Source organism: Plenodomus lingam (genome assembly GCF_022343315.1).
Source record: "Plenodomus lingam strain CAN1 chromosome Unknown contig_3, whole genome shotgun sequence".
Taxonomy (NCBI): Eukaryota; Fungi; Ascomycota; class Dothideomycetes; order Pleosporales; family Leptosphaeriaceae; genus Plenodomus; species Plenodomus lingam.
In genome coordinates this window covers 449,509-462,112 of record NW_027093944.1, presented here as the reverse complement: position 1 = coordinate 462,112, position 12,604 = coordinate 449,509, and the positions used below count along the sequence as shown (strand labels likewise).

Here is a 12,604-nt window from a genome sequence, read left to right as displayed (position 1 = left end):
AATAGTTAATTTAGAATACTAGTATCTTAGTATAATTAAAAAACATTGTAAGGTAGATTAAGTAGAGCTTTAGTTGTATTGTTTCATAGCTATTATAATATATTTAGAAAGTTAGTAAAGGTATACCAATTTTATAGTTAGTTGCCTTAGATTATAATTTAGATAGTAAGTAGTCTTAACTTCTACCGTATATAGTACCTAATCTATCCTATTAATTAATACTAGGTAGACTATAGTTTAATAGAAAAGGCGTTATTATAGATATCCTATAAGAATAGGGTAGCTATTAGGTACCTCTCTACCCCTACCTAACCCTAACCTAGAGCTCCTACCACCCCTACCTAACCCCTACCTAGTGGCTAGCCTACTTATTAATAGATAGATAAGTTCTTCTTATCCTTTTATATAAGGCCTATAGGTATAAGAATTAATTCTTTTCTATATAGATGCGTACTCCTATATACCTCTATGTTATTTTAGATCCCCTTTAGATACTCCTACCTACCTACGCCGTTATAGTAGGCATATATTACAATATTATAGTGGGCATAGATATATCGCTATATTGTAGCATGCATATATCATGATATTATAGTGGGCATAGATAGGTTTTTGGTTTTCGGATTTCGGATTTGGGATTTCAGTTTCCGACCTACCATATGTGATCGTCACCCGTACTCGAGCTGCGAGCGGCATCTAAATCCTATTCCAACTTCCTGCGCTTTGTTTGTTCTCCCCGGTTCTTCAACAAGTCCGCAGTTTCTAGAATGCCACCAGGATTAATACCGACGAAGCGATCTAAGCAGTAAGACGTAATGGGTGATGTGCCTGTGCTAGAATCTGAAGCTGCTGAACCAGATATCAGGTATTTATTCACCCTCTCCACAAGTTTACTCTCAGCAGCCTTGATAACAGCCATGCCGGCCTTTCGCGGAATCCAAGGAGGTAATGCCGCCGTGAACCAGTTCTCATGGTGTCCAGGATACAGAATATTTTCGTTCGCGTTCTCATTAATGTACTTCATAAGCGCGTGGCACGCCGGACAGCAGCGCTTTGATACGGGAAGAACTTTCGCGGGGTTGGCAAAGCTATCGATGATCTCTTTGGATGGTAATCGGAGGTACGGACCTTCGCTGTTCTTATCAGAGCCGACTTCGTCACGGGCCGCTTGTGTCGTGTGAAGAAGCTGAAGGGACAACATCAGAGTCTCACAATGGAAATTGCCGTCGAAACTTTTCTCGTCCTCCCATTTCTTATCTGATATCAAAGGCTTTCCTTCCTTCGTCAGCTCGTGTTCCTGGATGAAAGCCTTGATTTTTGCGATGTTATCTGGCCTATACTCGTTGCCCCCAGGCAACTTGAGAGTCTCTATAGTCTTCCTCATCGACATCATGTTGCCATCTGCCTGGTCTTGAAAGCAACGTACGTACTCGAACCTGGCAGTTTTCAAGAAATCATGTGTTCTTTTGTTGCGTTTAGCGCAAGAGCCTTTGCCTAGACTGTTAACGGCCTTTTGATGAAGGCATAATAGATCCATGTACTTTAATGCTGCTAGATCCCAGTGCTGCTGAATTCCGGCTGAGTCAATCTCCTCGAAGTCTGCAGTGTACGCTCCTTGCTTGCTGACAACTATCTTTTCGAGACCACTTTCCAAGTCCATTAGACCGTCGTCCGATGACGACGACTGATATGGGCCGGGTTCCGATGACGGCTGTCCAAGTTGGTCCGATAGAGGTGCGTCGGCTGAGTAACTTGATGGCGAAGCATTACGCTCGCGCCTCTGCTTCTCTCCATCTTTAACTTTGGTGATCGCGAAGATATCTTTCAAGTATAACAGGTGAGCTTGCATTACAGGCCTCACTTGGTCCAGCAGTGCTGACAGTAACCTTAACCATTGGCTGGCGTTCGTGGCGTAGCAATCTAGCTCTAGGGCGGCGTCGGCGACCTGCTCTTCACTTAATTTGCCTTTGCCTTTATCCATAAGCCGTGCGTGTTTTATGTTTACTAAGTCAAGGAGGGCAGCATCCACAGCAATAAGTAAGCCACTAAGTAATGTCTGAAAGACAGGTCGCGTATCGTTTGTGTATTCGACCTTATCAGTTCGTTCCAGCCATGGCTCCAGCTCTGGAGCAAGACCAGTCTCCAATTTCTTTAAGGAATTCAGTATCAGCCGCAGTAAGAGACCCGGGATCTCCATGCCTTCTGCATTTAACGGCTGGAAGGGTATTTTCTTTTCAGTCCTAGCAGCAGTTTGCACATCTCTGGACTGCTTGGTCAAGAATTCCCAAATATTTCGGTTATGTTGAGCTGTACCGCGAATAAAACGTCCACGGATCTTCGCAATACTGGCAAGAATGACGTAGTTGTGTAATCTTGTTATTGTATGCACGGCGTCATGATCTCTAGCCTCATGGGTAGCAATGATCAACGAAACCAGCATTGAACCATGCTTATCCAGGGTAATACTTGTCTTTGGGGCTTTCCTCTTAGTGCCAATTGTATGTTTTAGCAACCATGCTCCAGCTGAGTCCATACGCTCTGCTGGTTCGGCAATGATCTCCACTAACAGCGGTGCAACTCTGCTCTCCATTCCTTTCACCTTGTTACCGTTGTTCTTGTCCGTCTCAGGATCAGGATTTGCCGTGTAGTAGACGTGTCCTATGTCTGCATCACCTTCAATATCAAGTTCGGGGAAGTTGTCGCTTGTATTATCATCGTCGCGTTCAGGGTCAGTTAAGATCTGGACAAGTGTGCCATTTTTATCTGCAGACCTTACGGCGACCACCTCTAGATGGCGAACAAGCAGATCGTCAAATTCCGCAAGTCTTCGGTACAACACATTGTTTTTGCTGTTCTCGTTGTTGTGGATGTAGCCGAGACCGCCCTGTTGTGTACGGTCGTCTATGCCGTTGGTGGCGCGCAGCAGGTTTGTCAGCCCACGGAATCGGAGCAAATCCGCCTCAGTCAGAAAATCGGAGGCTCGGCCGAACGTTGCAGCCATGGCTGATGGCGCACTGCAGCAGGTTGTCGATCGTCCTATGAAAACAATGTGGTGGGCGGGTCAGTGCGAAAGGGCTGGGCGAAATCTCTTTGTGGGGTGGGGTGTAGCGAAAGTGTTGCAGGAAGGGAAGTTGTTGCAGGAGGGATAACAGCCGGATCACGGAGCATCTTGATCCCGATCAATCCCGATTAATCCTGGACAATACCTGTTGCAGGAGGGATATCAACCGGATCACGGAGCATCTTGATCCGATCAATCCTGATCAATACCCCTGTATAACCCACTATCTAATCAACTGCCAGCTTACTGCCAAGTGCCTAATAAAAAGCAGGAGCTCTAGTAAGGAAGGTTTACTAATTATTCACCTTCTAGTAAGGGTAGCTAAAGCTCTATATATATAAGTCTAATTATAGTAGATATAATCTAATAATCTATCTCCTAAATTATTCCTAACCTTAGTAATCTAGATTTCTATAGTTATAAGCCTAGTTCGCGCTTTACCTTATTAAAGATCGTCCTATCTATTTAAGCGGATTGTTTAACTTAGACACTAAGCTAGCAAGCTTTACTTTTTCTTTTATACTATTTCTTAAGTAGAAGCTTACTTATTACTCTTCTACTATAAGTAACTAAATCCTAAAGGGGGATATCCTACTTACTAGATTAACTAACTAGCCTACCTAGTATATTTAATTTAGATACTATACCCTAACTAAAGGGATCTAGGTAGAGGTAGACCCTAATACTTAGGATACTAAAAACTACTTTAAGAATAAACCTATTAAGCCTAATATACTAATAGGTATTACGCTATCTAATATAATAAGCAAGCAGTATAAACTCTAAATAGCTTAGTACTAAGCCTACTTATTAGATTAGGTATTAAAGTTATTAGTAATTTAGAACCTTTTTATATAGGTTAATAATATAGTAGTTTAAGGGATCCTTACCCTAGCCTATATAGAGCTTATTAATTAAGGAAGAGTAACCCTCTAAGCACTTATTTGTAACAATAAGGCAGAATTGCCTGCCTATTGTTCTATGCCAAGTCAGGACCAATAAAGGCCTAACTCACTAATATATATAGAGAACAGCTCGCCTATAGTTAGGATAGGCATATTCTTCTTGTCCTTTTGTACAAGACCTATAGGTGTAGGAATCTTATCCTTTTCTATATAGACGCGCACTCCTATATACCTTTAAGTTGTATAGGATACCTTTTAGATGCCCTACCTACCTAAGTTGTTATATTATAAGAAGAACATTATCCTAGCTAGTAATAGCATTTAAGAATATTGCAGTTATTGTTATTTTAAGCTACTAATTTAGTTCTAGTATCTATCTAACCCTGCAACTCTATAGTTAGAATAGCTATTAGAACTTCTAATAACTAAAGCCTATAGGCTTAGACTTCTAGACCTATAGGTAGTACTAGATTACCTTTAGAAAAATCGCGTTAGATTGCGTTAAGGTAGAGACCTAGAGACTACTAAAAGCCTAGAGGAATTAGAGGCAAAGCTAATATCCTCCTACAACTAAACCCCCCTAAAGAAAAGATTTATTATTCTTATTAACTACAAAATATTAGACAAAGGTAAAGGAAGGGTATCTAGTTTAGCCACTTTTAAAAGCCTATTTACTAATAGAAAGAAATTAGATAAGGAAGACTTAATTAACAACGCCCTCCTAGAAGGACCTACTTCCTATCTATCTCTTAAGGTACCTTGTGCTCCTAGGAAATCTTAAAGTAACACCTCCCTTAAAGATAAATATATATTAACCCTATCTAAAAAGGAGAGGTTAGAGGAACAAGTTAAGCAACTTACTAATTAGTTATACAACACCTCCCTCTATAAGGAGATATAGGGTACTACCTAACCTAGCTAGTCTTTAGCTTCTATATTAAACCCTATAGTATATACTATAAAAGCTAAGAGATAATCTAAAAAGACGCTAAATATCTCTACACTTAGTAATAGTGCTAATCCTATTTTTAGATAATAGTAAGCATCTATTTAGGATAGGCTAGAGATTAACGCTAATTACTACCCCTCTTCTAGAGCTTGGATAGCGTTAGTCTAGGGACACTACTTAGGACTAGCAAGAGAATACTTAGAGCCACGTTACCTATCTAATTCCCTAAGTCTTTAATTCTAAAAAGCTAAGGAAATAATTACCCTCCTTTAAACTTACTTTATTACTAGAAATAAGATAGCTAAGAGTTAGACTATATTTAACCGCCTATATATAACTAATATAGAGATGTTCCCTACTTTTAAGTTATAATTCTAGAGTCTTGCTATTAGAGGAGAAGTACCCTAATTAGAGTAGTATTACTACCTCTAGATAAAGATTACACTTTCCCTAAGGATACTAAATCTTACTTTCTAACAGAATTAGCACAATAATTTCAAGACTATAGTAGATTATCTTACTGCTTTTAATATAGAACGCTACCTATACCCTACCTTGTCTACTCCTACCTAGACTACTCTATTATCTAGAAAAGGACTAACCCCCTTCTAATACTCTAGAAACTAGTCCTATTTAGACGCTAATTAGAAACCCTATAATAGACCTTTAATAGCTAAACCTTATATGCCCTACTTGCAATAATAAGGCACTACCCCTTAAAATAATTAACCCCTATCTATAACGCTAGCTACTCCTAGCGCTACCACAACAGGAACCCTAGTAACTTACTATAATTGTAGAAAGCCTAGGCACTTCTCTAGTAACTGCCCTAAACCCCCTAGGATTTAGGCTATAGATATAGAATAGGTTATTAAGAATTCTAAGGAAGAAGAAACCGCTAAATTAACTAATTTAGATAGCTATTAGACGGGAAACAACAACGCCTAGGAGGATCCTCCTTCCTAGGCCTAACTTAATATAACCTATTAAACCTTTCCTTAACTAAATTATTTATTAGTTCCTATTTACTTGCACGTATAACCCTATGCCTTAATAGATCTAGTGTTTGCCTAAACGCTTTAGTAGATACTAGGGCCTAAGGTTACTTATTTCTTAATTTAAAAATTGCTTATAATATCTCTTCCACGCTTAGGGTACCTATCTAAAAGCTACTATACAAGCGTACTATTAAAGGGTTCTAGAATTAGATTACCTCCCTAGTTGCCTACTATATTTAGCTTTATATAATAGTTAGTAGCTAAAAGGTTTATAACTGCCCCTTTATAATAGTAGACTTAGGTTCTTAGGATTATATTATTAGACAACACTAGCTAAAACAGTTCTAAATCCTAATTAATACAGATAAATCTTAACTAATCTAGCTAGAGAAATATCCTCTAACCTACGACCCCGTACCTCCTATTCTAGTACAACTCCACCAGCAAGTGCTGTCTACTCTAGTTACCCACGATATCTTATAAAGAGACGCCCTTTAGGATTAAGAGGAGAACTAGAACTAAAATAGTCCTAGTTTAATTAATAGGATACGTAGTATACTTAAAATTCTAGCTACTTATAGGGCTGCTACTAAACCTATTACACTACCTACCCTAGTCTAATCACTAACTATTACCCTACCCGCAAAACTTTAAATTGCTACTATTTCTACTAATACTTTCTATTTTAATATAAAAAAATCTTCTAATAAATTCTTTACTACTAGCCTGTATAAGATTAAGCGTAGGATCTAAACCCTATCTAAACAGGATACTCTTAACTACTACTTGTTAGATAAGAAGCTCCTATCTAACTATAACTCCTATTAGGACGTCTTTAACAAGGCTAAGGCTAATAAACTTCTAATCTACTAGCCTTATAACCACAAGATAGTCCTAGAGGAACCCCTTCTAAACTACTAGAGTCCCCTCTATTATTAAAATACTAAGGAACTCTAGGCTACTAAGGAATATATACAAGAGCACCTATAGAAAGGTTTTATTAAGACTAGTTAGAGCCTATTTGCCTCTCCTATCCTGTGCGTTAAGAAGTTAAATAGAGGCCTTAGGATCTGTGTAGATTACTATAAGCTTAACAGCTTAACGCGAAAGGACGCGTATCTAATACCCTGCATAGATAATCTATTGTCCTAGCTAGCTAACGCAAAAATCTTTACTAAGCTAGATATTTATGCTGCCTTTAATAAGATCTAAATAGACCCTAACTTAGAGGAGTATACTACTTTCCACACTAGGTATAGTGCCTACAAATGCAAAGTCCTACTATTTAGGCTATGTAATAGACCTGCAACCTATTAGCGCTATATAAATAATATACTAATAGATTATTTAGATAACTTCTATATTGCCTATCTAGATAATATCCTTATCTACTCTAAAAACCTTACTACTTACAAGGACTATATTTAAAAAGTCCTTAAGCGTCTTTGTTCTACTAGATTACAGGCTAATATTAAGAAAAGCAAATTCTATATAACTTGTACCTGTTACCTTAGATATATCCTTACTAACAAAGGCTTAGAGGTAGACCCTAATAAAGTTAAAGTACTCTAAAACTAGTCCGCTCCTAAGACAATAACTAGAGTAAAGTCCTTCCTAGGATTTACTAGATTCTACTAGTAATTTGTGGAAAACTTCTCTAAGATAGCTAAGCCCTTAACTACTCTCTAGAGTCCTGCTACCCTATTTATATAGACTTTAGAATGCTAATAAGCCTTTAACTAGCTTAGGAATGCCCTACTAGCTATCCTAAGCTTAGCTTACTTCTATCCTAAGTACCCTCTAAAACTAGAGACAGACGCCTCTAATAGAGTTATTATAGCTATCCTCTTATAGGAGCATCCTAATAGGAAATAGTACCCTATATCCTTCTTTAGTTAGACCCTTACTAGTTCTAAACTTAACTAGGAAATCTATAATAAAGAATTGTTTGCAATAATCTGCGCCTTTAAGAAATAGCGTGCTAACCTAACAAGTACTTAGCACCTTATTAGAGTATACACAGACTATAGAGCACTAGAGTACTTTATATCTACTAAAGTCCTTAGTGCTAGGCAAGCTAGATAGCTAGAGGTTATAAGTCCTTTTAACTTCTAAATTAAGTACACTCCTAGATCTTATAACGCCTAAGCTAATATCCTAAGTAGAAGGGAATAGGATATAATTAACCTTAAGACTACCTAAAGGGATAATTGCTTATAAGCAATAATTGCACTAGATAGGTTACACCCCTAAATTAACTCTAACTTAGCGCAAGACTACCTAGCTAAGCGTTCCTTACTAATCCTTGCTTTAATTACAACAGTTTAGAACCCTATAACTCTTAGATCCCTAGAACTTATTAAATCTCTTCTTTAAGAAAATAGGTCCTTATTCCTAATAGAAAGATTAGAGTTGCCTAAGCACTATTAGATAGAAAACAGACTCCTTCTCTACTAGGATTAACTTTGCGTGCCTGCTAGATTAGTCCTATGCACTAGACTAATTCGTGAGGCTTATAATTAAGTGTGGAAATTTGGATTACTAAGGTTAGAAATAATTTAGGAGATAGATTATTAGATTATATCTACTACGATCGTACTTATATATATAGAGCTTTAGCTACCCTTACTAGAAGGTAAATAATTAGTAAACCTTCCTTACTAGAGCTCCTGCTTTTTATTAGGCACTTAGTAGTAAGCTAGCAGTTAATTAGATAGTGGGTTATACAGGGGTATTAATTGGGGTTAATTAGATTAAGATGCTCTGTAATCTAATTAATATCCCTTCTGTAACACACCCCCTAGGTATAGGTAGATCTTTTATTATTATAGTTACGCTTATAGTTAGTAGGTAGTGTAGCTAATTAGAGCGTTATATATCTAAAGGGTTAAATTAGCTTACTTTTTAGATACTAACTAGCGCGCCTTCCTTATTTAGCCTACGCTTACGCGCGTAGATATTATCTAGACTAAGCTCTATAACTCTATCTACCTAACTATAATCTTTACTATAGCTTAAATTATAAGATTATATAACCCTAAAGATCTAAACTATACCTATATCCCTGCTAACCTATTAACTTAGTTAAAGTTAAAGCCTACTACTTACGCTCGCTCTACCTACGCTACCCTTATTACCTCCTGCGTAGCTAAAGCTATAGTTGCTAAAGCTACTGCTACTAAAGAAGAGCGCGCTACTACTAAGCGTAAGGCTGTTATAGAGCGTGTAGTAGCTAAGCGCGTGGCTGCTACTACTATAGTTAAGATTGCAAAGCTAAGGAAGGGCGCTCCTACTCTAGCTCCTACTACTCTAGCTCTAACTCTAGCTCCTGCTCCTCCCTAGACCCCGCCCTATATCCCTACTCCTACTCCCTTTCTAGCTCCTAAGGAGACCCTAAGATCCTCCTATTATAGAGAGCCTAGCATTTATTATGTGTTGCAGGAGGGATATTAACTAGATTACGGAGCATCTTGATCCAATTAATCCTGATCAATACCCCTGTATAACCCACTATCTAATCAACTACTAGCTTACTACTAAGTGCCTAATAAAAAGCAGGAGCTCTAGTAAGGAAGGTTTACTAATTATTCACCTTCTAGTAAGGGTAGCTGAAGCTCTATATATATGAGTCCGATCGTAGTAGATATAATCTAATAATCTATCTCCTAAATTATTCCTAACCTTAGTAATCTAATTTTCTATAGTTATAAGCCTAGTTCGCGCTTTACCTTATTAAAAGATCGTCCTATCTATTTAAGCGTATTGTTTGACTTAGACACTAAGCTAGCAAGCTTTACTCTTTCTTTATACTATTTCTTAAGCAGAAGCTTACTTATTACCCTTCTACTATAAGCAACTAAATCCTAAAGGGGGATATCCTACTTACTAGATTAACTAACTAGCCCACCTAGTATATACAATTTAGATACCATGCCCTAACTAAAGGGATCTAGGCAGAGGTAGACCCTAAGGCTCTAGATGCTAAAAACTACTTTAAGAATAAACCTATTAAGCCTAATATGCTAACAGATATTGCGCTATCTAATATAACAAGTGAGCAGTACAAACTCTAAATAGCTTAGTACTAAGCCTACTTATTAGATTAGGCATTAAAGTTATTAGTAATCTAAAACCTTTTTATATAGGTTAATAATATAGTAGATTAAGGGATCCTTACCCTAGCCTATATAGAGCTTGTTAATTAAGGAAGAGTAACCCTCTAAGCACTTATCTAAGTGCTCTGTAATAACCTAGCGCTAACTAACTTAAGCGCTGCAACACTGGCGAGATTGCAGTATAAAGCTTATCTTGCTAAGGCAAAAATAAGTAGCTAAGACGCTAATTGCTAGTAGAAGGAGTGGACAATCCTATATACGCAAGCTAAGGTATATAACGTTCCTAATATTAAAGGATAGCTTATAGTATAGGATTATCTTAAAGCTCTATCTGCTAGGATCTTACTAGATTAGGGTTAAACCATGTTTTAAAGGATTATTAAAAAGTTAGTAATAGGAGAGCTAACTTACAACCTCCCGCAGGTTACTAAGATCTATTTATTACTTCTCTAAGAAAACAATATAAGATTAAGCTCTAAAGGTCCTAGAGTGTTTACAATAATAGGAGCTCTACCTTCTAATTAACTAAAGAAGGAGTCTTTATGCCTATGTAGTAGATCTTACCTATAGAAACCTCCTAAATACAAAAACGTTATTAAAGCTTAGACTAATACAGGTAACAAGCTTACTACTACTTAACAATTAGAGATTAAGAAAAAGATTAATAGGAATTAAAAATTTAAAGAGTTAAGAAAAGCTCTAATTAAGTGCTATCCTATTAATTAAGATTATAGTAGTAAGGCAAGCGCGATTACCTATCTAGGCAGTATCCAGGCGGCACTAATTAACCCTATATTAATAGCGGAGAAAATAAACAGGATCTATTTAACTATAGACTTTAAAGCTTACGCTCTATTAAAGAGCACTATCTTTAATAACAGGGGTGCAGTGCACCTAGTTAATAATATAAGCTACCTAGAAGAAAGCTTGTTTAGATTAGTTAAATATAAGATAGTTAAAGCAGGAACTTAAGCTTTTCTAATCTTAGGCAGAGGGACTAGAGTAATCCCTAATACTCTTAATAGACTAAGAGGTCCAAAAATAGAAGATTTAGTGCTTACTAACGTGGTGTTAGTAGAAGCTTTTTATGTAAATATTATATTAGAAGCTTAATTACTTAAAGTAGGAGTTTAGTTCCTTAGGCTAGATACTACCTTGTAGTTTAGATTATTAGGAAAGAGCGTTGTATTAGCCAAGTTACTACGTAAGTTTAACTTAACTTTCCTAGAATATAAGCCCTCTACCCCTTATTAAATAATCTAAAGCATAGTGCCTAAACAACCCTAACAATCCTAGATAACTTACCTAAGACACGATAGTAAGGAGCTTTAGCACTAATAATTAGGCTATTTAGGACCTAAGGCGCTTAAAGCTCTAGTTAAGTTAGTAATAAACGTTAGGATTAAAGGAACTCCTAGGAGCAAATACGAGCACTACGCTATTACACATGCCTAATAGGTTATATTAAGACAACTAAGGGAAAGATTACTACATCTATACTACTAGGTATTATAGGATCTATTTAACATGCTAATAGGTATAGCTTACAAGTAATAGATCTTAGTATTAAAGTGCGACTAGTTAGAAAAGCTTTATACCTATCTACTATAAGCTAAAAACCTTAATAAGATTATATAGGTGTTTAAAAATTTTAAGAGCTTAATACTTAACTAATATAAGCTTAGTATAGTTAAGATTATGCAAGATAACAATATTATAACGCTCCCTTAGCGTGGTAAATCTTGTTTTTAGATCTAGGTAGCTAATAATAGTATTAAAATTAAGAGCTTACCCGTATATACCTATAAACCTAATAGAGGAGCAGAAAGAGTAGGGTAGGAGATTATAACAAAATTAATTAAAATAAGGATTAGTGCTAACCTACTAACAAAGCTCTGGCCTAAAATTGTTAAAGCAGCGACTTAGCTCTATAATATAAGCCTGTCCTATACTTATAATATAATATTACCTAACAAAGTGCTAGATTGTTAGTTTACTAGATACTTTAGGTGGTAGCAACTAGAGCAGATAAGGGAGGCAACTACTAATCTCCGCCCTAATTGGAGCGGAATATACGCCTATAGCTGTTAAGCTTACCCCCTTAATAGAGATTAAGTAGCTAGGCGTTACAAGAGGGTTTTTAAGGTGAACCCTTAGGGTTATATTAGATATCTAGTAGGATATAGAGTATCTAACATATATAGGATATAGATCCCCTTGCTTAATTAGATTATTATAACGCAGAACGTTACCTTTAATAAAGAGCTTTTCTATAAAGAGAAAGATTTAGAGTAGCTTTAATAGTTAGAGGCTTAAAAGATAGTTAACGTTGTTAGCAAAGATAAGATCTATAATGTAGGAGAAGTATATAAAGAGCTTAATATCTTTAATTAGCTTTGTATTGCAGTAGAGTAACATAAGGAGTCTAGTAAGCAAGGAGGACTAAACCTAGCGCAGGAGCTAGGGGGTAGGGTAGAGCTAGAGGAGGTAGATAATTAGGCTAGCTAGCCTAGTAATTCACAACCCCCTAAGCAGACACCTCTAGCGTAGGTACTAAGCACAGCTAGCTTAGCACA

General features: G+C 36.8%; 1 protein-coding gene across 1 annotated transcript; it reads right to left on the bottom strand.

Moving 5' to 3' along the window:
* Positions 1-703: 703 nt before the first annotated feature.
* Positions 704-3,001, bottom strand: IAQ61_007525 (uncharacterized protein; the record flags this gene model as incomplete). The annotated part of the gene is made up of 1 exon (XM_003842290.2): positions 704-3,001. One exon carries the CDS (start codon positions 2,999-3,001, stop codon positions 704-706), a length of 2,298 nt encoding a protein of 765 aa, XP_003842338.2.
* Between the last annotated feature and the right edge of the window lie 9,603 nt (positions 3,002-12,604).